Source organism: Salvia splendens, chromosome 5 (genome assembly GCF_004379255.2).
Source record: "Salvia splendens isolate huo1 chromosome 5, SspV2, whole genome shotgun sequence".
Taxonomy (NCBI): Eukaryota; Viridiplantae; Streptophyta; class Magnoliopsida; order Lamiales; family Lamiaceae; genus Salvia; species Salvia splendens.
In genome coordinates, this window is record NC_056036.1 from 8214837 (window position 1) to 8241520 (window position 26684).

General features: G+C 36.9%; 4 protein-coding genes, 1 long non-coding RNA gene and 1 pseudogene across 6 annotated transcripts; 3 read left to right on the forward strand and 3 right to left on the reverse strand.

The window, feature by feature from the left end:
- Positions 1-1188: 1188 nt before the first annotated feature.
- Positions 1189-5543, forward strand: LOC121804507 (annotated as a pseudogene).
- Positions 4786-9312, reverse strand: LOC121804509 (inositol monophosphatase 3-like). 2 transcript variants are annotated; one of them, XM_042204080.1, is made up of 13 exons: positions 9162-9312; positions 9010-9065; positions 8853-8903; positions 7933-8013; positions 7728-7831; positions 7549-7633; positions 7113-7167; positions 6989-7032; positions 6745-6813; positions 6557-6657; positions 6434-6490; positions 5890-6026; positions 4786-5081 (listed from the first exon to the last, which is right to left on the reverse strand). In XM_042204080.1, exons 1-12 carry the CDS (start codon positions 9172-9174, stop codon positions 5930-5932), a joined length of 813 nt encoding a protein of 270 aa, XP_042060014.1. In that variant the 5' UTR covers positions 9175-9312; the 3' UTR covers positions 4786-5081; positions 5890-5929. The 2 variants fall into 2 exon arrangements, with proteins under 2 accessions (XP_042060014.1, XP_042060013.1); XM_042204079.1 differs by lacking the exon at positions 4786-5081 and having other exon boundaries at positions 5688-6026.
- Positions 9313-13413: 4101 nt separating this feature from the next.
- On the reverse strand, positions 13414-14291 carry LOC121804914. Its single transcript, XR_006051227.1, has 2 exons — positions 14157-14291; positions 13414-13979 (listed from the first exon to the last, which is right to left on the reverse strand). It is a non-coding gene; the product is annotated as an uncharacterized LOC121804914 (long non-coding RNA).
- Positions 13973-17298, forward strand: LOC121804913 (F-box protein CPR1-like). The gene is made up of 3 exons (XM_042204622.1): positions 13973-15291; positions 15645-15734; positions 16766-17298. Exons 1-2 carry the CDS (start codon positions 14165-14167, stop codon positions 15682-15684), a joined length of 1167 nt encoding a protein of 388 aa, XP_042060556.1. The 5' UTR covers positions 13973-14164; the 3' UTR covers positions 15685-15734; positions 16766-17298.
- Positions 17299-18602: 1304 nt separating this feature from the next.
- LOC121803733 (acyl-CoA--sterol O-acyltransferase 1-like) lies at positions 18603-19648 on the reverse strand. The gene has a single exon (XM_042203356.1). The coding sequence runs from the start codon at positions 19646-19648 to the stop codon at positions 18605-18607; it is 1044 nt and encodes a 347-aa protein (XP_042059290.1). The 3' UTR covers positions 18603-18604.
- A 4579-nt stretch (positions 19649-24227) lies between these two features.
- On the forward strand, positions 24228-26542 carry LOC121802804. The gene is made up of 3 exons (XM_042202509.1): positions 24228-24657; positions 25629-25778; positions 26093-26542. Exons 1-3 carry the CDS (start codon positions 24310-24312, stop codon positions 26216-26218), a joined length of 624 nt encoding a protein of 207 aa, XP_042058443.1. The 5' UTR covers positions 24228-24309; the 3' UTR covers positions 26219-26542.
- Positions 26543-26684: the final 142 nt, after the last annotated feature.

Below are 26684 nucleotides of genomic sequence, written 5' to 3' on the forward strand. Positions count from 1 at the left end.
TACTAATTTAATTCTAATTATGTACTCATATAACCGGATCTCGGAAGTAAGTACTCATTTGTTTGGTTTGGGATTTGGAGTTCATGAATTGATTTGACTCTTTTAAGTGTTTCTGAATTGGAGAGTATAAAGTAAAACTTGCATGTAAAATCATGCTAGAAAAATTGTTGTATAGTATTTATTTATTTTATCTTAAAAATATGTTTTTTTTACTACAAATTCCATATTATATTTGAAACTTGTGGACTTAGAGAGGACCCCCCCTCCTCTTTTCTGTGAAGGAAATCGCATTTTATTTTCAAACAAAACTTTGTATTATATGAAAGCGTGTCAAACGTTATTTAGTGGAGTAAAATTAAAGATTGTTGAATTCTTACGATATTAACAATAACTTTGGTTTCGTGTGAGAGTTGTAAGAGTTGTAACTCAGGAATAAAAAATATACTGCTATGTGATTAGGAGTTTTGGTTTGTCATTTCGATCCTTTTTTAGTTAAGAATTTTATACTACTACTTCTTGATGTATATGGTAAGTATGTACTTACATTATACTATCTTTTTCTATTTAAGAAATTTTCTTGTGTATTTCTTGTTGTGCAGAACTAACCAGAACTTCTAAATTTCTAATCGTGGATGGATGGAGTATTTAATTGTGTAATATAACATTACAGATAAATAGTGTTTCAAGTGTAACAATAAACATAAATTTCCATTGTAATGCCATCGCTTTCAAGGATTATTTTTTTTATACATCCATTAATTTATAAAAGTTCCATTGTAATGCCATAGCTTTCAAGGATTATTTTATATATTTACAGAAACTGTCCGGCAACAATATAAAATCCCAAAATTTCAGTCAAAACAAACCATACACTACCAGTTTGGAATTCTAGTTTGTGCCTGTTTACTAATAAACCATTATTCAACATTTCAACTAATGAAAAAGACAAACCAAACAAATAAAAACATCATATATCCACGTCCCTTAAGAGATAGTAGACATTGATAATGTCTACACATGGCACATATACTATATAAACTATCCCTAATAAACAAATTACAGCTCATAATTTTTTTAATGAAATGACAATACAGCATTTTTGCCTCAACAATTTCCATCGTAACACGGAATCTTCTCATCATCATTCATAATTCATTTTGTTCCTCCTCTTCCAACCTCTCCAAAAAAATGAACATATTTTCCAAAAAAGAAATCAAACTTATTCCAATAGCAATCTTCCTCTGTACCCTTCTCCTCACATGCTTCGACGCCGAAGCCAAATGTAAAAAGGGATGCGATCTCGCCATCGCGTCCTACTACGTCTGGCAAGGTTCGAATCTCACCTACATTGCCAATATCTTCAACCAAAAACTCCCAGACATTCTCCGGTACAACCCGCATGTACCGAGCGCTGATAGCATCCGGACCGGGACCCGCATCAACGTGCCCTTCACGTGCGAATGCCTCAACGGGGATTTCTTAGGGCACACGTTTGCTTACATCACTCAAAAGGATGACACTTATAGTAGGGTCGCGAAGTTCGCCTTTGCGAACCTCACAACCGACTATTGGATCCAGCGGGTCAATGTGTATGATCCAACCCAAGTACCCGACTCGGTCCCCATCAATGTGACGGTCAACTGCTCTTGTGGGGACCCCAAGGTGAGTAGTGCGTACGGGCTGTTTGCCACGTACCCCCTCCTCCCTGGGGAGACCCTGGTGTCATTGGCCGCAGATACTGGGGTCCCACCCGAGTTGCTAAAAGAGTTCAACCCGGTTTCGAATTTCGAGGCCGGGTCGGGGACCGTTTTCTTGCCCGCTAAAGGTTAGTGAGCTGCCTTATTTGTAATTATTGTGTTGGTTATTTGTAATTCAGAAGATGTTGGTAATAATTACTAATATAACTTTTACTTTTGGATCATCATTTCATATGTTATATACACTAACTAGCCTAACGTCTTATTACTTATAGTAGTAGTTAGATAAAATTTTAAAGCTATTTATAGTGAGTATGAAATATGGGCGGATGATAAGGAACTAAATGTAGTATGATCACGTTACTTTCAGTTTGTATATGATTTTTCATTGATAAATTGTTGATCAAATTGAAAAATAAAAATAAAAAATCAAGAGCTAGCGCTATGTATATTTGATTTAGATTAATTCAAACTTAACTGTGTTTTTTTCGTAGCTTTAGGTATCAGTATAAAGTTGGTTTTATAGATACCTTAATTTATTTTGAAATCCAGAGCACCTATTCGAAAGATAAATTTAATGTATGTACTTTGTTAATCCAATTTTGTTTATTTTGTGTTGTTGGAGCATCCAGCGAATATAAGCAAGAATATTTATGATAAATTTGTAGTCTTGTGAGTAGGGATGTCAATCGGGCCGGCCCACCGGGTTTCGGGCCAACCCTACTCGGGTTGCGGGTCAATCGGGTGCGGGCTAATCGGGTTGAGATTTTTTCGGGTTATAAAAGTTCAACCCTAACCCTAAACGCTCGGGTTTCGGGCTGGCCCAGCGGGTTAATCGGGTTGCTACCGATAAAATTAACATGCGATTAATCCAATAAATAATGACGAAAATTAGTTATATTTATAAAATATAAATATTTAGTTATGATAAATTCGAGATTTATACTTAAACTCAAACACAAACATGATCAAATACTAATATTTGAGATTTGTGTAAAAAATAAAACATAAATTTAAATATTTTAAAGCATGTTTTAAAACATGTTTATAAATTTAAATATTTATTAATGAATTAGAAGTTTCTAATTTATTTATTTATTTATTATTATATTAATAAAAAATTAATATATAATTTATATGTTTAATATAAAATTGAATGTTATTTTTTTAGTTATCTATATTATAAAAATAATCAATGAAATTGTCCAATTCGGAGTCAAACAAATAGAACAATAGAAATTTTATCGGGTTTTCGGGCCAGCCCATCGGGTTTTCGGGTCTGACCCTAACGGGTTGCGGGTTAATCGGGTGCGGGCTAATCGGGTTGTAATTTTATCGGGCTAGAAATTTTCAACCCTAACCCTATAAATTTGGCGGGTTATTCGGGTCAGCCCACGGGTTGCGGGCTGCATTGACATCCCTTCTTGTGAGGGATGACCAGTTCATGAGTATATTATAATCTTGGTCGCATCAAGACAAATAATTTTAAAAAATGCACCAAACAAATATACATCAGACCCGGTCACACTCCCCAACTCGTGATTTAATTAAAGGTTTCCCACCACATCTCCTTTTCTAATTTATGTTATAATTGAAGAATAATGACATACATAAGTTGATAAGAGGTTGCACATGTAATTAATGAATAGCAACCAACCCTTTTGTTGACGACCGCAGATCCAAGATTAAACATGTTCAACAAATTAATATCAATATATTCGGCATCACAATATCCAATTATCCTTCTTATGATTGAGCTAGAGACCATAATCATATCCAAGTATCCAACAATTTGTGAAGTTCAGTTAGCTTTATGTGGATGTGGATCTGATAAAGTGCATTAATTTATTGCAGATGAAAATGGAACATATCCCCCATTCAAGTCAAGGTACAGGAGGATATGGATGCTAGTATATCTTATTCTTTCAGTTTCAGCTTCACTATTATTTATGCTAATCCCCCTTATGGTTTTGTTGGTGCAGTTCAAACGGTTGGTCTTCTTATTCCAAAGTCCAAACCTTATCATTATTCTAACCGGCTAGCGTGCAGGCATCTCTGGTAGAGCCATTGCCGGCATATCCATTGCAGCAGCACTTGGAGCAGCCTCTTTCGCACTGTGTTTCTATTTTGTCTTGTACACAAGGCGAAAGCCCACCAAAGAGTCATTGATTCTCCACACTGAGACCATCAATGGTACAGTAAAAATCTTTGCATTTCAATTTTTTTTCTGAATGCATATTAAATATTTGACCAATTTTAGGCGTTGGGGCGGACCCAGAATCTGGTAGAATTGCTGCTGATAGTATGTTTCCGAAGCTGAAGGGAATCACGGTCGATAAGTCGGTGGAGTTCACATATGAAGAGCTAGCTTTGGCCACAGATGATTTCAGTTTGTCTAATAAAATTGGACAAGGTGGATTTGGAGCTGTTTATTATGCAGAGCTAAGAGGCGAGGTACGTATAATCATTTTCGAAACATGTCATGACTAGTTTTTCGCATGTAATAACTTGAGTTGGCAAATGCAGAAAGCTGCGATCAAGAAGATGGACATGCAAGCATCGAAGGAATTCCTAGCCGAACTCAAGGTCTTAACCCATGTTCATCACGTAAACTTGGTAATTAATAAACATTAACACAACTCTCTCTTGTTAACGTTACAGATTTGCAACAATACTAAAAAAATACTAGTCATGTTGCGAATGCAGGTGCGTTTGATAGGCTACTGTGTCGAAGGGTCGCTGTTTCTAGTTTACGAGTACATTGACAACGGTAACCTAAGTCAGCATTTACGCAGCAAAGGTATTATTATATGCTGCAGTTTACAAACATCATACTAGGAGTATCATTTAGTTGTTGTCATGCTCTTATATATGTTTGATTATATGTAGTTAAGGAGGCATTGGGTTGGTCGACAAGGGTGCAAATTGCCCTAGACTCAGCAAGAGGGCTTGAATACATTCATGAGCACACAGTTCCGGTCTACATTCATCGTGATATCAAATGTGCTAACATCCTGATTGACACCCACTTTCGTGCCAAGGTCGGAATGAAAACAAATAGAAGTACTACATTAATATAGAATTGAGGCTCTCTTAATTATTTAAGATGTGTTGTTTATTACTACTACTAGGTTGCTGATTTTGGTCTGACCAAACTGACTGAGGTGGGGAGTGCTTCTCTGCAAACGCGTCTTGTTGGAACTTTCGGTTACATGCCTCCAGAGTAACCTGCCAACATCTCCATTCTCCTCGTTCGAATAATTTTGTACATAGAGTTTATTTCTAGTGTATTAATCCATATGACATGCAGGTACGCGCAATATGGAGATGTTTCTCCCAAGGTAGATGTGTACGCCTTTGGGGTAGTTCTTTTCGAGCTAATATCTGCAAAGGAAGCAATTGTGAGGACAAATGAAGTGGTAGCAGAATCAAGAGGCCTTGTTGCTCTGTTCGAAGAAGCCTTCAACGATCCCGATCAAACACAAGCACTGCAAAAGTTAGTTGATCCAAGACTCGGAGATGACTATTCTATGGACTCCGTCTCTAAGGTAGCACATCTTGCTAAGGCTTGCACACATGAGAATCCGCAGCTACGGCCAAGCATGAGATCTATTGTGGTGGCATTGATGACATTATCTTCGTCCACTGAGGATTGGGACATTGGCTCCTTCTATGAGAATCAAGGCTTAGTTCATCTCATGTCCGGCAGATAATCCTACTACTACTACTAATTCTCTACTTATACTCTATTGATTGATTGCTATATAATGGAGTAGTATATTTTATATTCTTCTCTATGTTGTTTCATCAAAATTTATGAAAAGGTATGTCAAATATTCCCTCTAACATCTCATTTATTACTTTAGTTATTCATTTTTATAGCGCTTTCTTACTATGAAAAGGGATTGAGTTCACATCTCAATCCCTTTTAAACAAGTTTGTGTGAGGTGTGCGTGAGAATGATAGGTAATATTTTAAGGGAGAAAGGTATCGCACGAACCAAACAGTGGATAACCCAATTCATGATAATAAACCATCAAACCAAACATGACGTCGAGAAACACTATCCGTAACATAGGCAATTCACAATCAGGATCCCTATCTTTTATTGTCAATTCACGTCTAAGAAACCGAACATGCCATATAGTCAACTAAGGACACATTGCAAATGTTGTAGAGAAACATAACTAACTTGTCAAATATATCAGTGTTTGGTCTCACAAAGGGTTCCCTCATTCCGACTGCTGCAGTGCCCCGACAAATGCATCCTTCAGAAGAGGATTCGAAGCTGCTACTCGTTGAGCTGTGATGTCGAAATCCTTACCCGAGCTGGAAAGAATATATGTATATGAGTTCAAGATGCATAAAACGATTATATAAAGTTAGCATTACCCTAACCTAGCTAAAAATCCAATAAGTTTCTTCTTTTTTATAATTGCAATATTAAATTTAAAGACTAACATTCTACTGCTTAACTTAAGTTGATGTTGCATTTATGTATTTACGGGTGATAGAAGCTAGTGTCGTAGTCGATACCAAGTAGCCTTCTCCCACCTTTACCTCTGCATATTCCATAATTTTCACATTTTCTTTCCTTGTTTTAAAAGAGGTAGAAACTACATTGATATGTGCTTGTAATATGGTCCCTCTTTATTTCAATAGTTCTATATGGGCCTTTCCCTCACACAACAATGAAATTAGCTATTTCTCAAGGAAGTGGATGAGTTGTTACATACGGATCAAAGACGAGTCCTCCAGCTTCGCTTATGATAACAGCACCAGCAGCCACATCCCTGGAGAGATGACCTGATTCAGTATTTTATTTGACCATATAGCAACAAAAAACCTTAAAATCTTACCATGGGCCTCCAAACCCAACTAAGTAGAATAGATCAAGCCTCCCACACGCAATCCCACAAAGATCTAAAGCACAAGAGCCACTCATCCGAAGTGACCGAACCTGACCAAGTGGCAATGCATACTCTCATCTATAACCACCCACATGTAAATGCAAGAAATGGTTAAATCATTGAAATGAATGAGCCACCTTGAAGAGTAAGCTATTGATCTGATTCGTAGAGGCATCCACGATGGATTTCTCATGTGATGCAATCACCTGTTATTTCAGTTTAGGCGAAATACGGATTACCTCACTGCAGATAAAAGGATACGACACACTTTCTAACAATTGCAACTTCAAGATTACAGATTAGGTGAGTATGACCTTCATGTAGGTTCACATTTCACTAAATAATCAAATACATATTCCTCTCCATCAATTAGCATATTACCTCTGCAGCAAGAAGGGATTTCACGAGCTCGTCTTGAGATGATACTGCACATCACAAATTTTGCAGCAGGGTCAGGCAAGCCATAACATGAATGGGCAATAACACGTATAAATGAAGCACTCACCTCTAATGGGTTTCCCATTGAGAAAAGCACCTTTGCCGCGAACTGCTGTAAAAAGCTATGTTTGAAACCAAGATTTATTATCTACTTCTCAAACACAAATTCTGCTTAAAATTGCACATCAAGCTGTCAATTTTGTTATGAAGCACACACTAAAATTACAGCAGAAAACCAAAATTACATAAATGCTCCATTGGCTAATCATACGTACATTCATGAACATCAATTAGTTAATTATTTAAAGATAGACAAGAATATAAAATAATTTGATCAAAACAAAGGAGCTATGTGTATAGGTTATTTGTTGAGCTATATTTCCTTAAATTTGCAGGGACTCACAAATCAATTCAGTGGATTTCGTATTGGACATGAGAAAGCAAAGGCATCAGAAAATAAAACACGTTGAATAATACTTGAAAGTAGTAGATCCTCATCCTACCTCATCCATAATTGGATTATAGACAACACCAACTGTTGCAATCTTTCCAATTGTCAATCCAATAGATACACACACAAATGGATACCTGCAACACATTCGATTTGGAGCTTATGAGCTTGGTATTTGTAATAAAACTTTATTAAAATAACTACAGAGGAACAAGAAAGTAACATACTAACCCATGAACAAAATTAAAAGTTCCATCAATGGGATCAACAATCCAAGTTGGTTCAGTAGTCAATTCCATATTGCCACCAGCAGCAGCAGTTTCTTCGCCAATGAACTAAGGTTAACAAAGATCAATATCAGACATACGACACTGCATGGAGAGGCATCCAACAAGAGAAATGCCACTGCAAGTAGGAAAATGCCTAAAGATCCAACCTTATGGTCAGGGTATTGTTTTTTGAGAAAAGTGAATATGAGCTCTTCACATTTCTTATCCGTCTCCGTCACCAAATCCACCTTCGTAGAAGCAACAGTGGAAATTATCTATCAGCTAAGAATTCATCTGAAGCAAACTAGAACCTCAAGACTATTGGCATGTTGTTTCTTCTATCCCATTACTAGCATTTTTGGCCAAGTTAGAGAGTCTTTGTTGTCGTCCCATATACAGTTTATTCCACTGACACACAAGAAGTATTATAGGACAGAAGCATTGCCATTGTAGTCTGAGTGGAGAAGTACAGAAGCAATAAATAGGGCGATGAGTAATTAAGTTACCAATATCTATCCCATCCCCGATTTAAAAAGTCTGAAAAATCATCAATATCATCAAATCACAGGTAAATGTACACGATGATTGTCAGTGGCAGACCCAAGTGAAACCAGTGGGGGCTTAAGCCCCCACCAAACAAAAAAAGGGTCAAATTATCAGTGTATTTTGTGTGAACTATCGTACAACTTCTTAGTGCTTCCATCATGACCAACTCAAATAGTAAGACAATTTTCTTTTTGGAATCTCAAGCTCAAAATTTAGTAGCCACGGGAGTCTTTTTATTGCTGTCCTCTCATCATGAAATTTAAGTTCACAGTCACTAAATTGGTGTTCATTGATCAATCCTATCCACAGAATCAATGAAGACTGCAAGACCACATGAAGCAAACATTTCCAACTTTGCAGCATACTCGGATAAACTAATGTATCGGAAAACATTTATTTACATAATCCAACACCGAAAATTGTACAGTAATTTAATATGAGTTCAATGAAACATTCAAGCCTGATGCTTCTCCCACATCAGCATTCATCACAAGATCAGAACAATTGGAAGCCAATACATCGAAAGCAAAATTAATTATACCTCTCCTTTGTTCTCCACCTGTTTCGCCCCATAAAATCCAGATCGAATAATCTTAAAAAAACAAAAATCAAATTCCATTTAGAGAACAAGTCCATTGATGTGGCAAAAGGAATGGGAATATAACAGCAGTAAAGTTTGGAGATGAGAGAGACGGCACCTCGCCAGCTTGCTTAGCAGCTTCCACTGCTGAGGCCAAGAAATCGTCGGGTGAACCTAAAACCGATAAATCCCATCAACAATAAGCATAAGCATAAGCATACAAATATGTGCGTTATTTTAACGAAAGAAGAAATGTGGATGGCGTCTTGCCCTTTTGTGTCATTAGATGTTGCGATTGGGAGAAAAGGAATAGATGGATGGTGGATTTTCAGGGAATGTATCACTCCTACTCTACATTTTATAGGAAAAGAACCTCAAGAACAAATGCCCTGCTTTTTAAAACCACTACACATTATTTTATGTACTACTCAATATTTCATTTTTTAGGACACTAGTTTCAGTATAATTTTACACTTATTCTCTACATCCCACCATACCATAAGCGAGTGATTATTTCATTTTTCAAAGCAAAATATAATATTTTTTCTGTTATTTTTATGTACTTTATTATTTCTCTTTTTTTTTCTCTTATATTTTATTTTCAAGATAATTTTTATATTTCAATTTTTTAAATCTCGTATCAAAATAATGTCTTGTTTATTACGAGACGGACATGGTACTCAAATTTTTTTTGATCAAGTTCTTATGAGAATGCCCACTTTAGAGGGCAAGAGCACGAGCAGCGACGTGGCATGCTCTGATTGTTTGTTGGTTTATCATTTTTTAATTTGAAAAAATATGAAAATTTTAGATTTAATAAAAAAAATATTTTCCCACTTTCAAATAAAATATATCCATTTTTTCCACACTTTTAATTTATTTTTCATTATTTTTATCTCAAAATTCACACTTTCATATATAAATACCTCCATTTCAACACAAAAAAATCACACTACACCAAACAACTCTCTCAACTGAAATTTTTAGGATTTTAATTATGTAGTAACTTTTAATTTTTAGGATTTTAATTATGTACTCCCTCCGTTTCTTCATAGTTGAGTCATTTTTCCATTTTGAGAAATTTCTTCATAGTTGAGTCATTTCCATAGATAGTAATTATTTTCTCTTTTTTACTTTACTATCTCTTACTTTTTTCTTTCTACTTTATTATTTCCACCTTTTTCTCTCTCTTACTTATTTTATCTATTTATTCAACACACTCAACATCCATTTCTTAAACTCCGTGCCGAAAAGTTTCGCCTCAACTATGGTGAAACGGAGGGAGTAATTTTTAATTTTTAGGATTTTAATTTGTAATTTTTAAATTTTTAGTAATTTGTAATAGTATTTCGGATATTTTTAATGCATTTTAATATTGTAAAAATGTTTTTAGTAATCGAAGTATTGAAATTGAAGAATAAATTGATGGAATATTTGAGCATGCTCTTACGGAAAAACATGAATATAAGTGTTGTGCTCTTGCAGAAGAGTAATGTGTAAAAAAAAAAAAAAAAAAAAAAAGTGGGTCAAAATCTACATTTATGCTCTTGGAGAAGGACATGCTCTTTGACAAGGACGGATATGCTCTTAATAAATACCCCGTAGAGGAGTACAGCACTAAAGTATTCACATTTAGTGTTCGTTTGAGTATGTCCACGTTAATAAAAATTAAAGTACTCACATTTAATGTTCTTTGATTTTTATGTAGAAAAATGAAATGACGTTTGATTAGTGCTTAGAAAAAAGAAATGATAGGACTGAAATGTACTACGGTCTAGTAAACGTCGAAGTGTGTCCATGATAGGATATCCCGTGGCCCTACCCAAGCCACAAAAACTTGGCCTAGGCTATGAAATTTGACCGGGCAACACCCTAATAGTGGACATGGTCAAGCCACCAATTATTTTTATTTTTTATTTTTTGAGATATTTTAATTTAATTAAAATAAAAAAATGCATATCGGACTATAATAATTATAAAAAAATGCATGATTTAATATAAAAAAATTAAAACCAAATCTTCATTGTAGTATAGAAAGGGGTAAAATTATACCACGAAAATTTTCTAAAAACACTAAAAAAAACTAAAAAAACACCGAAAAAACACTGCCACCGTCGCTTACTCGGTGGCGTCATCAGAATCCGCCGCTTCTTCTTCGCCATCGTCGTCGCCCACCGCTCCCGTCGCCGCCGCTTCCTCCCACCCCAACCTCGACCTCAGCCTCAATATGAGGTCGTAGTACATCCGCTTAGTGGGCGGGTCGGTCGCCTTCTCATACAAGGACAAAGTATCCTGAAGTTGCTTCATCATCTGCTTCTCCAGGGTGCTGGTCATCGCCGCCGCGGCCGATGCTGGGCGTGATGCAGACGTGCCCGCAGCAGAGAACTGGGTGGAGGATCTAGCGTCTCGGATTGAGGATTGCTGGCCCTGTGAACGTGTGTGCCGGGAGAAGGACGAGGGGGGGCTCCTCCAGGACATCGTCGTTGAGGTCGAAGGGACGTGAGCCGCTTCTACTGCTGTAGTTGTCGGAGACGCTGAGTCTTGTACGCTTAGTACCAGTAGCACTCTCTTCCTCGCAGATGGCTCTGAATTTCGGAGAGTCCCGCAGAACGAGGTATTCTTCCCAGTAGCAGAACTTGGAGAAGCCTTCAGTATTGAACAACTGCATCGACAACGCTTTTATGTCGGCTTCGCTACGGCCGCTCTCAGCAGAGCGCATTTGGTTCTCGTATATACCCATGAACCTCTTGAGAGCTCTAGTGATCCTGCCGAACTTCTTCAGGACCTGGTCATGTGTACGCTCGGCGCTGCCTGACAGTTTGAATTCATTATACACCGCCAGGACGCGCTTCTAGAAGCATATGTCGGTCTGATCCGTGCCAACTATGACATCCGTCATGACCGCGTCCCAGACCCTGGCAATAGCAACGGACTCCGCCTCTTTGTACAAAGTCCCCCGTCGACCGCCACTGGCGCTACTGCCAACGCCACCGCTACCGTCACCCCCTGCCGCCGCTTCGCCCCCCGCCAGCGCCTTACTGCTCTCCGTCGCCGCCGGCGCCTCGCACACCGCTGTTGCCGCCTCTCCCACCCCTCCTCTCCTTGTCTCCACACGTTCGGACGTCGGGGTCTCCGGTGTCCCCATCAACTCCTCCCATGTGAATCTATCAGATTCACCTAGAGGAGATTGAGTGGAATGGAATTTGGAGGATTGGAGTTGAGAAGGGATGTCAGAATGCGGAAAGTTGATCGCGTCCATGTTGGGTCGGTAGTCACCTAACCCCGATTGGAGACGACCCACGTACCTCTTATGATGAGAGGGGGACTGACCCCGATTTTGGGGTGTCTGTTGCCACGGTGCCGGCGATGGCGGACTCCACATCTGGGGTGTTAGTAAAAAAAATCCAAACTTAATTGAAATATTCATTTAGTAAAAAAAATAAATCCAAACTTAATTGAAGTATTCCAAAAAAGAATGCTAACAACTCAATTTAGGTTTAGATATCCAAAAAAAAAGAAATGACCAGCGCTCTCATGTGATTGGAGCCGCCGCTCAAGTTAGCCCCTCACCGTGTGCTCAGCTCACCTCCCGCCACCACCAGTTAGGTGCATGCTCTTCCTTCTAAAGTCTCCCTAATCTGTAGCTTATCATTTTAATGTGAAGACAGTTCATTTTTTTGTAGTTTGAATGACAGCGGGAGATTAGAGCATCTGTAACGCCATGGGCCGGGCCGCAAATCGTGAGTCCCGGCCCGTCCCATGCATTACACGGAAGGGCGGCACGGCTCAGGCCCGTCCCGGGGCCGCGTTCCCGGCCTGGGGAGCGTCCCGCGTCCCGGCCCAGCGTTACACGCTCTTCGGGTCGGGCCGCAAATCCAATTTTTTTTTTAATTCGATGTCTATAAATACGAGCTTGCGTTCCATCCATTTCAATCTCGTGTTCCATTTCAATACTCTATTATACCCTTTGTTTCGGCGCCAATGGATTGGTTCAACGGCGATCAACGTGAGATGGAGGAGTTCGTTAACTCGAACAATTGGTACATACCGTCGTCGCAACCATCGCAGACACAACCTAGTCCGGGAGTCGGTAGCAATGTCGACATTACATCGCCGGTCAACACCGAAGAGTTCGAGCTCAGTGAGATGGAGCCCGCTCAAGAGCGGAGAAAGGAGAAGGTCGGGGAGGAGGATGGGCCGAAGAAGTACACTCCGCACGAGACATTGTGGCTTGCGAGGAACTATGCATTTTCCCGGTTTCAATTGTTCAACGAATTGCGTTTACGAGTTAAATAGGTTGGAGTTGTGAATATTGTCATTTATCAGTTGCGGCCCGGGCCGCAACCTGCAGGGTTACAGCAGTTGTGGCCTGGGCCGTAATTGTAGAGGAATGATGACGTGGATGGGACTTGGGGCCGGAAATGGGGACGGGGTTAATGATGCCCTTAGATTTTTATGCTTATATAGATATAGATTGGAGATTTAGAGAGGTAGAAAGATACAGAAGAGAGACATAGAGAAATACCTAAATAAAAAGAACGAAAGTATATACCAAAGTTATTTCAGATTTTCAGTCCTTGAATTACAAAAAAAAAGATGAAAAAAAAGTACAAATGTTCAAAAATAGTGTAATATAATTACAGAAATGCAAAAGCTAAGATGAAAAAAAGTAGATAAATGTTAAAAAATAGTGTAATAAATACCTCAAATAGTATGCTAAAGGATTGGGGACCGTGAATAATAAAAGTCTATTCTCCAAGCACTCAATATAGTATACCGCGTTATGGATGCATAGTGTAAAATAAAATACTAATCGAATCAACAACTTGGATTCTGAGAAAGTGCTTGGCAAGTTCTCAAAAGTAATTAAAAAAAAGTGAAAAAGAAGATAAATTCCTGCAATAATAAAAGATAAAGAAAACAAGGCCTCTCAAATGAGACGACACCTACAGACTTACCGCCGCCGGTTTCCAACTCCATTCACCTTTTCCATCTCCGACACGACAAGTCATTTTTTTATCACCAACCACCCCTATCTGTTTTTCTTTTTTCTCTTTATCTTTTTCGAATTCTTCAAAATCAAGCCAACTACAATTAAAAAATCAGTTATTGAAAAACACACTTATTGAAGAACTCACAATCACGTAGCTCATGTGACTGTATCACGCCTCACGCTCTCGAAAGTTCCATCAATTTTTATATTTATTTAATAAAGAAAACCAAACCGTGTGAAACGGTTCTGACTTTTGAAAGGATAGCTCAAACCTATAGGAATGCCGAATCTGCCGTTCGAGCTCATCGAGGATATCCTCCGCCGCCTGCCAGTGAAATCGCTCAAGCGGTTCCGCGCCGTCGCGAAAACGTGGTGTTATTTGATTGAAAGTGACAATTTCATCAACCTGCATCTCCGCCAATCGCTGATATCCACCTCTCACCGCAATCTGATCATCGGCGGCCTCGGCGTTTACAGCGTCGATTTGGAGACGCTCGACAAGGCTCATGTCATCAAGCCGCCGTTCTATTACAAAAGCGTCGATGGTATCTCGAATTCCTGCAACGGAATAGTGCTTGTGATGAGCGATCCGCTTGTTCTGTGGAACACTTTCTCGCGAGAATACATGACTTTGCCCAATTGCTCGACTGAGATGCAAGCTCCGTTTGAATCGTACGGTAAGGTTGCGTATGGATTCGGATACGATTCCGAGAGCGATGATTACAAGGTTGTTAGGGTTGCGGAATTTAGGCATAAGATAACGCATATCTGGATGGCTTCCGAGACGAAGATCTTCAGTCTAAGGTCGAAATCTTGGCGGAGAATTGGGGATTTCCCTTATGCGCTGCCGTTTTTGAGGGGGAATTGGCGCGTGCACCTTAACGGCGTTATGCATACTCTGGTGGAAGATCCGGAGGAGATTGAAGCCGCCGCGGTGATAATGGCTTTTAATTTGAGGACAGAGAAGCATACTCCAATAATGTTGCCGTCAGAGATCCGGATCCGAGGTGTTGATGTTAGTTTGGATGTGCTGGATGGTTGTCTTTGTGTGGTTTGCACAAGTAGGCACAGGGTTGTGATTTGGGTGATGAAGGAGTATGGAGTGAGAAAATCTTGGATGAAATTGCTCACAATTAGCCCCCCGTTGATAGAGCGGAATGACATCGTGAAGCCATTGACTTATTCGAGGGACGGTGCCAAGGTTTTGTTGAATTGCGATGATAAAAGGCTTCTTTGGTATGATTTAGCTAACCACACAGCTGAGGAGGTTGTTGTTGAAGGTTTTCCGTTTGTGTTTTATGCTGAAGTTTGCGTTGAGAGCCTTGTTAAGCTTGATAATAGCGTGGCTGAGGTTAAGAAAAAAGTGCAGCGGAAGGAGAAAAGAAAGGGGAAGATCAGAAGTACAAGGTAATGTAATTAGCTAGCTGATTATGTTGGAATCTGTGTATATGTATATATATGTTGGCTGTCTGATTATATAGGAATTAATATTGACTTGCGTTTACTTGTAATGTCAAGTCAACTTTGAATAGTATTCTCGGAGGGTCACTTGCAACCAATGAATAGCAGTGCCTTTTTTTATTTTTGTTTTTTAATGTAACATCACATGGTTTCTTGAGCAATTATTAGTTTTGTTCCAAGAAAGTTAGAGGCAATTTCTTATACAAAAGTACCTTGACTCCTTGGTGAATAATTTGGCATAAATTCATATCTCTGCCTTGATTTATTGAAATATTGGCTTACTGCTTTTTATTTCTCAGGGATGACTTCTTGTCCGAGGGGTTCAAGTTGGTACTCTAACATAAGGAACACAAGTAATAGAAGAAGAGCGGTTGCATCCAGCACCCAAGGTTTGTATTAGTCTACCTACTTCCGCATCACATGTATTTTGTAGTTGGAGTTTAAATAAACAACCTTCTTGCGAGTGTTGATATTTGAAGTTGAACCTGAAACTTTTTTTTCATAAATGTATTATAAGGCCATCTTAAGGAAATGAATGTATAGATGTGATTGTTTATCCTCAGAGTTAAATGGTGCCTGGTCTTTGCTTATCCTTTTCTGCAAGGCCAAGAATGGGATAGAAAATTATTAGATGACATGATTACTCGTAATTTACTATCCATTTAGTAGTGCTGCCTCTATGTGCATTTCAGTCACCCAAAACCTTATTGCTTTTTCTTTGCAATTTATGCATTATCACATGGTTCATTTTTATTGCTTATAAAACTTGGTAGTTTTTCTTGCCTTCTGGAAACAATTGTAGCTATTTTTGGTACTCTGTGTTAGTCAAATGCTGTATTAATTGGAGAAGGATCCATTGGTGAAGCAAAACATTGTTACTAGTGTTTATCCTAGGTAAACAAGGAAAAATATTGTTGGAATAAGCAATCTTGAGTTTGCTATACTATATTATATAACTAACAAAGTTATTTCAATATTGATTAGACTGATATCCTCTGCATTACCATACATATATGTCTTACTTTTTCAGTGTATTGTGTAATAAGTTCTTTGGTAACATGCGATGAAAGTTGAGTAACATGTCATGGAGCGCGATTTACTGTTATCTTCATCTACATCAAAATTTCCATCTCAAATATCTTTGGTATCTGCTTCACTTGTCCATCAGCATAGTTTTGATATTCTTCCCAGCTTGGTAGTGTGCCTTGTCCAATGGCATGCTAATTGAGTTCTTTGACTTATCATTTTTTGAAATGCTACTTTTTGCCTTATTAACTATATCCGCTGTATCAATTGCTTACTGACCATGGTCAGACAAATGCATGTGAAGTTGAGAGTATCCATTTGTCTTAGAAAAACCTGAATGACATTATGTTTCCATAGAAAAAGCAATAAAGCACTTTGTTTGTGTGAAATTCAGATATTCTGGTTGCAAGAAGCTGGCAGCTCGGGCGATGAAGAATTAACAGGAAAAAGCTCACTCAATTCTTCTGTCAACCTCTTTGTTCACGGTTCCTCCAAGGCTGCTCTTCTGGTAGAGCTGGTTATATAGCATATCAACAAGAGGTTATGAAATACTATAAATGATCTCTTATAGAGAAGGATGTACTGGGACACACACAGGTCACCTTTTGCTGTTGGAACAGTTGGCAAGTGATGCAGCCAATGACATCCCTACATCTTTGTAGGAGGTTGCAACACAAGCCAGAGAGGCTGAACCGTTTTTTTATGTGAGTTCTCTTTTGTGAGTGCTCAAAGTTTCAGTCCACAGTATAACCCAGTGTCTAGCTGAGTTGTAATATTACAAAAAATGATACAAGTGCGTGCGACTGCTAACAGACATGTTTGGTACTGTATTGACTTTGATGTGTTGCGTTTGAACTTTCTGTTCACGGTATATGTCAGTGGATATTTATGACGGTATTATGATCAAAAACACCACCTTCATTTTCATGGTGAATGTTTTTACTTATATATATCTAGTTTTGGTTCGATTGATAGTATGTAGGCTGAAGTTAATTTACCTTAGCATCTTGACCTACGCTGGAGCTCAACTTGTAAGGAAAATTGGAACCTCTTGATAAGCATGCTCTCAGCACTGGTAAAGGCAATTACAAAAATGACCTCTTATTATTAACGTATTTGATGAGGAGTGATTACACTGTACATATAAAATATTTCTGCCTTGTTTCATATAAGAGTTTAAAGTTAGACATAAATTATACTCCATCACGTTCCATGTTAATAAAATCATTTTCTATTTTGTGGAGTTCTAAGATAATTGAGTCATTTCTATTTTTTTAAAAAGTAACTCTCTCTTTTACTTTATTTACCATTAATTTAACACACTATTCTTAAACTGTACTGAAAACAAATGTCTCTACTAACAAGAAACGGAGGGAGTACAATACTATAAATGGTTTTATTAGTGTTTCATTTTAATGCATTATGCCATGCATGTTTAGACGCTGTTAACTTTTTCCTTATGTGACGTATAAATTCCTATGAAACAATGATAAATCTTGTTGTACCAATATATGAAATAATTTTGAAACATTTTATATCTAATGTAGGCAAAAAATTGGCTTAGTCTAAATACAATTGATGAAATGTAGTATTAAAATCAAACATAAATTTTAAAAAAAATTTACAATAAAAAACAATAATAATATATTTTGTACTAATAGTGTAATTATCCCCATTTTTTCTGATAAAGTGATAATAGTTAGAATAATGCTATGCGGCCACATTATGGCCAGCCATAAATTAATTAAATAACAAAAAAAATTGATTTTTTTTCAATTTTTTGGTTTAATACAACTTGATTTTACTTTTATATCATCTTCATTATATGTTGCTCAACATGTTAGTGTTGTTCTTTCGTAGTTTTTGCTCAACTTATTATTACTGTTATTTCTTGATTGTTGCTCAACGTATATAGTAATTCGTGATATTAATGTGTTTTACGTAATGAAATTCAAAGATAAGTATCAACTCACAAGTCCATTCACACACATATAAGTTTATATCGATAATTCTAATTTTTTTATACATGTAAATGGACTAAATTAACTCTTTATGGCCGGACACATTATGGCCATTTAGATTTGCGTAGAATACTCCATTATAGATAGACAATCCTATGCTGTTTAAAACAAAGATACATAGATTATGTATAAACAAGAGATAAAATGTTGTTTAAATGCGACATCAAACATATCCTTATCAACAAATTTACATCATTTGTCCCTGAAAAAGTTCACAGAAATGGACAAGAAACCTCAGTGGGTCCAACTAGCCGATGATTTTTAACAGACTCTACGAATGCTAGAGACTCCCTGCAGCTCTTAAGATCCGATTTCGCCCTCAAAAACGGCGGAAAAAACAGCCAAAAACTGGTGTAAATCACATATCCCAACGTCAACACCCCCGAAACGATCCTAGGTAGCCTGAATCTCCCCTCACACACTTTCTTAACGACTATCTCGAGAGATAAAGATGCCCCATGCAGTACAAAGAAGCCAATCATCTCTCCACTAGGCCTCAATCTCCCAATGTTGTAGACGATGAGCTCATGCATGACCCCCGACACCATAAAAGTAGCCAAAACTGCCGGGATTGAGGCCCATTTCCTGGGCCCAATCCGGGCCGAGACGGACCTCATGGGGCGGTAAACCGTGGGGTGTAAAATGTTGGACACCATAAGATTCCACCTCCTCCCCCAGAAGTCTTGAAGCGAGGTAGCAAGGTAAGGCTCGTTGAACTGAGGCTCGAGGTCCACTCGAAGCAAGGCCTTAACGACGGTGGAGAAGAGGGAGAGGATGATCTCTAGCATGAGATACATGTGGAGGGAATAGCAGAGCAAGATGATGTGGGGATGGATGTGTGCTTTGTAGGCGTAGACGCGTATGAGAAGGGCTAGTATTGTTATTCTGATTACATGGTTGAGGGGTGATTTGTGAGGTTTATTGGTATGGGATGGTTGTTGGAGTTTGATGGGGAAGCAAGCTAAGGGGATGAAGAGGGACAAGGGGATTGGGGGGTGGGATGAGAGGGGGCCTTGGTTGAAGGTGAAGAGGAGGAGTTTGAAGGTTGAGAGCCATGAGATGAAGAAGGAGGTGATGCCGGCGAAGTGTATGGAGGTGAAGTTGAGAGGGAGGAGGAGAAAGAGGATTATGATTGGGGAGATTGAGATGATTCTTGGGGTTCCGGTGGGGAAGATTTGGGCTACTTTGTGGGTGTAGCATAGGGAAGAAACTATGATGCTCCAAACTAGAATCAACTTGTTGATTTCGCCTTCCATCATTCATGTACTTGTGTCTATCCACTTATTTATGAATTATCATGTGTTGTTGCACCCATTTTTGTGCATCACTAGACAGATATTACAGTTATTACCTTCTCCCTATTTATATGGGATACTTTATTGCACAATTAAATTTTTTTGAATCATTTTGCAAAAACTACGATTGATATGTGTGACTATCTAACTTTAGTTTGTTTCATTTTAAACGGATAGGAATGGTGACTTCTCGCTGTGGAGATATATATTATTATTGTAGTACACATAATAATATTATAATGAGTCACATGTTACAATTGAAAAAAATACATAAAGTGAACAATAAACAAAATTTAAGAAACAATTTGTATGATTGAATTACTACAATAGCGAAGATACAAGAAGAACATATGAAATAAAGAAAAATAAAATAAAAGTGAAAAATAAATAAAAATGCAGAATGAATTTATGAAATAAAGAGAAGGGGAAACACTGAAAAAAATAAGAATGCAGGATGGCTGGTCAAACTCTAGAATAGCGGCCACCGCCTTACTAGCGTCAATTGCTGATCAACAGTCGCTGCCGGCGAGTTAATATATATACTTCTATATTCCTGTCTTCTAGTCTTGCAGGGGATACTGTTTATTCGCTATTTTTTTTCTTTTTTTGTCAAATATGCAGTCAAATTTGTTACGTATAAAAAGTTAGTTGAACGTGAAACCCTGTATTACTCACACTGTATTCCATTGAAGGTGACTCATTACTAAAAATAGAAATAATTTTATTTCTATTTTATTCCCTCTCTTATTTTATTCTCTCCACCTATTACATAAATAAAATTGCATAAAATCTCGTGTCTCCCAAAAAATGGGGTCATCTTTTTTGAGACGGAAGGATTAGTATTTAATGAGTTGTTATGGTTAGTCACAGTGGTATAAGTTGTAAATGAATTGACGTATATGAGTAATGAGTAAGTGAAATGTCCATATTTTTATGGGGTGGACAAAAATAAAAAATGCACATATTTTAATGAGACGAAAACTATATAATTTTTTTATGAGGTTAAATAATTATTTTTTATTCTTAGATTATAAAGAATATATAAATGAAAAAATAACAAAAGTTATAATAGTACTAGTAGTATAATATTACATGTGAAAGAAAATAAACAAAATTGCTAATATGAGAAAATTAAAAAAATAAAAGTTCACAAAAATGATCGAGTTCATGTATTTTTGCATAAAATAAAGAGTTTATAAAAATTAGAATTAAAAAATTCATGTATTTACATGCAATAACATTATTTTATCATATTTTGCCACAAAGATGGCTATATACAACGTGTAGTTAAAATCAACTTTAATACAGTAGGATCAGAATTCAGAACTTATATTCAAATATTAGTTTGTGAAGATAAAAAAAATACTACTAATAGACAATATATAAATTTTTGAAAGGCGCGTCATCAATGGCTAACTCATCATTTAATTGCTAACTACAATTAATTTAAGACCATAGGATTTTAGAAATTTCGTGGTCTAAAATTTGCCACGTGTAATTTTTTTTTTTAGTTTGTTCCACTCAAGATGACTCATTACTAAAAATAGAAATAATTTTATTTCTATTTTATTCTCTCTCTTATTTTATTCTCTCCACCTAATACACAAATAAAATTGCATAAAATCTCGTGTCTCCCAAAAAAGGGGTCATCTTTTTTTAGACGGAAGGATTAGTATTTAATGAGTTGTTATGGTTAGTCACAGTGGTATAAGTTGTAAATAAATTGACGTATATGAGTAATGAGTAAGTGAAATGTCCATATTTTTATGGGGTGGACAAAAATAAAAAATGCACATATTTTAATGAGACGAAAACTATATAATTTTTTTATGAGGTTAAATAATTATTTTTTATTCTTAGATTATAAAGAATATATAAATGAAAAAATAACAAAAGTTATAATAGTACTAGTAGTATAATATTACATGTGAAAGAAAATAAACAAAATTGCTAATATGAGAAAATTAAAAAAATAAAAGTTCACAAAAATGATCGAGTTCATGTATTTTTGCATAAAATAAAGAGTTTATAAAAATTAGAATTAAAAAATTCATGTATTTACATGCAATAACATTATTTTATCATATTTTGCCACAAAGATGGCTATATACAACGTGTAGTTAAAATCAACTTTAATACAGTAGGATCAGAATTCAGAACTTATATTCAAATACTAGTTTGTGAAGATAAAAAAATACTACTAATAGACAATATATAAATTTTTGAAAGGCGTGTCATCAATGGCTAACTCATCATTTAATTGCTAACTACAATTAATTTAAGACCATAGGATTTTAGAAATTTCGTGGTCTAAAATTTGCCACGTGTAATTTTCATTTTTATTAATTAAATCGAAAAAGATAAAAAAACTACCAAATTAGGGTTTTGGATGAAAATGTCAATATATTGTTTCGAAAAGATCAACACAATGCTTTGAGAATGTTAGCACATTGCTTATATTGACATTCTACATGTATTATATTGATATATTTTATATACTATGTTGACATTTGTTGCTATAAAAAATTGAAAATTTTCGAAATTTTTTTCAAATTTTGATATCGGAACATATGCAAGTGAAATCTCGTTATAATCCTTATGAAATTCTCTTTAATTTGATATATGTTGTGCGGAAACATAATTTAAATCGAGAAAGTTATATGAGTTTTAAAGTTATGAGATATTTTCAAAAGTTAGTTATAACTAATTTGTTGTAAATTGACCTTAATACCCTTATTGACGTTTTTTGTTGATCGTATTGACATTCCGGGACTGATGATCTAGGCATTTGATTTAAATATTTAATGATTATTCCCTCCGTCCCCGAATAAGAGTAGCTAATTTCCATTTTGGGTCGTCCCCCATTAAGAGTTACTCTTCATTTTTACCATAAATGATGGTAGGCCTCACATTCCACTAACTCACTCAACTCACATTTTATTATAAAACCAATATAAAAATGTGGGTCCCACATTCCACTAACTTTTCAACTAACTTTTCTCTACATTTCTTAAAACTCGTGCCCGGTCAAAGAGCGACTCCTATTAGGGGATGGAGGGAGTATTATTTAATTGTAGTTAGCAATTAAGTATTGAATTAACAATATAACACTCACCTCAAATGATATACTCATATACATGTCATGAACGATCGGCAAATTTTGACAATTACGATCCTCAATGTAAAACCCTATACAAATCAGAACATAGGAGTGTGATCCGTCGCTAACTTTTCTTAAATTGCTAACTTGCTAACTCATCAACGTAATGTATTAAAAATGTCAATACGATGATACTGAAATGTCAACATAAACTTAAGTTGATATTTTAATACATTGTGTTGACATTAATATTTAAATGTCAACATAGTTTATTAAAATTTCAACACAAATATGTGTTGACATTTTTAATACAATACGTTGATGAGTTAGCAAGTTAGCATTTTAAGAAAAGTTAGCATTATAACGCACCCTTAGAACATAACTAGGATTTCATCTTCTCTAATTGCACAATCTATTAATATAGTATTCCCTTAAATAAAACGGCAAGTAACATTACTGTTATAGAGAAATTTCGGAATAATGGGTTAAATTCGCTGACCTTTCGTAATTAGGGATTCAATTCGCTGACCTTTCGTAATTTGGGATCGAGGCATGCGTATTCCTCAGAATAAGGGATTTATGATATTTTATCTTATTTATGTTCTTTTTTAATATTATTTCCCTCTAAGCATTTATCAATTGTCTAAATTACCCCTTTCAAATTTTCCATGATACACGTGAAGCTTCAAATCATGGAGATGAATAATCTCGTTGCAAACAGTATTAAGAAAATCCCTGTCGTGTGAGACAACAATAAGAGTTTTCTTCCACCTGCATAAGTATTCTTCCAACCAGAGAACAGCCATGAGGTCCTGATGATTTGTAGGCTCATCCAATAGCAACAAAGTAGGCTGAACAAAAGTGCTCCGGCTAATGAAATTCTCATTCTCCAACCACCACTAAAGGACCGTGTTGCTCGACCTGCATATCTTTAGTAAAACCCAACCCAGCAAGAATTTTGGAAGCTTGAGCCTCAGCAGCATCGGATCCCATTAACTGCAACTTCTCATACAGTTCAGTCAGCTTCTCTCCCACATCATTCCCTTCATCGTCATCTTCCTCACCGTCACCGGTGGACATAGTCGAGGCATCCTGCAAAGAAGCAACTTCTTGTCGAAGTTTGACAAGTTCTTCGTTGGCTGAATTTTTGATGAAGTAGTAGAATTTAGGTAAAAATTTGAAGGGGTAATTTAGGCGATTAATAAATAGTTAGAGGGAAATAATATTAAAAAAGAACATAAATAAGATAAAATATCATAAATCCATTATTCTGAAGAATATGCATGTCTCGATCCCAAATTACGAAAGGTTAGCGAATTGAATCCCTAATTACGAAATGTCAGCAAATTTAATCCCTTATTCCGAAATTTCTCGCCGTTAGAACCTATAAATAAGTAACAACAAAACAACTTAAAATTTTAAATTTCAAGGCTTCGGAAAAAGAGTTGTTGACCAAGGACGTTTTACGGTTACACTCACCCTCTTCAAATCTCCTCGCCGCCGGTACTTGTTCATTTGAATAATGGAGGGGGTAGGGGCCAGGTTCGGCCGATCTTCCACCCGTTTCACCGGCCCCGCCACCGTCTTCACCGGCCCCGTTCGCAAGTGGAAGAAAAAGTGGGTTCACGTGCCGCCGCCCAATTCCAACAACCACCATCACACGGCGTCCAACGGAAACGCTAATGGAAGCAACTCCTCCTCCCACCTCCAGTTTTACAAGTGGACGCCCATCGCTCCCAGCCAATCCAAAGACGGCAGCAACAATGATAGCAACGGCGCCGATAATGCCAATGCTGAACCTAAGGATTCGAGTAAAGACGGGGACGTTGCGGTCGAGAAGCCTCCGAAGAGACGATTCAAGTATATTCCGGTAATTCTGCCTTATTTGATTTGATTCCAATTTGGTTTATTTGAATCGTTCTTGTAATTGTAATTGCTCCTGTTTTTCGATTTGGCTTGGGCATGAGCTGAATTAAGGATTATCTGATTCGATCTGATCATTGTGCTTTTGTGAGTGTCTTGGCGGTCTAGGGTTATTTATTTTTATCTTTTTTTTTTGTAATTAAATGCCGTGAATTGGGGAGCAATGGAAAATTTTGACTGAATTTTCTGAATGTTTTGACTTTATTCATAGCAAGATTACATGTTTATTGTATGCACATTTACGAATTGGAAGATGAATTTGATATTCATAACAACAAATCGATGAGGTTGTTTGGCTGTTTCACTTATAGTGGATCTGTATGCTATAACATTTGTTCCAAACTATTTTTGGGCGTGTATGGTGGGCCGTGGGTGGGAATCAGGAGTTTTTTCTTGCTTGGTTTTATTTGTAAGTAGTGGAAGGTAAAGAGCACCCTTCCTACCCATGAGAGATTTAGGATGATTTGTTTTAGAAAAAAATTGTTGGTGTAAAATTCTTGCTATGGTCCATTGAGGCAAACGAGTGTCTTACTCGAAAATCTTGGCGATGAGAAACTTTTTTTTGACCAATTCTTCGTTGCTAGTCTACAGCCCTGTACATGAAGTTGTTTATGGTTTTAAAGTTAGAATATGAATTTCATAATGCCTATATACTCTCTGTTCTTAACAATATGAACGAGCTGCATGTTGTTCTGCCTGGATAAACACATGCCACATTGCTAGTTTGTGAAATACACTTTTATGTGTCGTAAAAAGTAAATATCTATCCATTATTCATGATCTCGGTTATTTGGTTCACCAGGGTTGTTAATGGATTGTCCAAAAGTGTCCTACTTTTACCGCCAACTGACCTTCTACATGGTTATTTCAAGATCCAGTAAATTACGTTTCTGATTTTGTTTCTGTATGATTGGACAGATTGTTGTGCTTGAAGAACAAAAAGTTGAATCCTCTGAGCAGATGGAGGATGAAAATAAGTCCAGTGAAGATAACTCGGATGCAGTAGAGGCAACGTCCAGAGGTGACGAAAAACCTGACATGAATGATGTACCAATGGATGAAAATCAGGTGACATTGCATGTTTTTTTCTACTGTCTTTTCCTCTTGTTGCTCATTAGGTCTCTTCTGCTCTTTGTGGTTCTTAGTATAAAAAACTACACTCTTTATAGACAAGTCCACGAGTGCCTGGTTTTTACAAATGGGGATATGCTTTCTTAAAACTATAGAGCAGTGTTTCCTACCTTCTGAGTGTCCCTTTTGATGAAAAAGGGTGGAGAAATATACCCTTTCCCCGGCCCCCTTCTAGATGACCATTTTCAGCCTAAGTAGCTCAAAGAGTCTGTCTATGTTTTGCATCTAAACATCGATATGCACTGTATCAGGCTTCAGAGACCAATAGTGAAGAACGGCAAGATCTGAACGTAAGTACCTTGGATTTGAGTCTGGGGTTGAAGGCTCATGATGGTGAAAATGATTCCGAGTGGAGAGATCAAAACAAAGATGAGTAGAGCGAATCAGCTCATCATTTATTGAGACGTCGCTTGATTTATGCAAAGCCTAAGGGTTAGAAGCAGATGAGCAATCTAAGCCTGTTGAGTACAGTGTTTGCTACGTTGCTTATACTTAAGAAAGTAGATTTGAGATCACTTAGGGTTGTATTTTTAGGTTTAGTTTACTTGTTTGTTGAAGCGATTGCATTTGTATGATTTCATCTCCACTTGTTGAGGAAATCAAATTTTTCACTCTGAATTTTCAGGACACATGTGCTGGGATTATGTAACCACTTACCACGGCTCGGATTTATAAATGAGTTGAACTATTTGCTGCACAAAGATTTTGTAGTATTATTGTGCTGGGTGGGAATTGCATTTCTTATCAAAATTAATACTCCACTCTACTAAAAAAAAGAAACAAATTATTCGGCTCTCAATTTGATTAAAACTCATTTGAGCTCGTTAGCTTGCAAGCAATTTA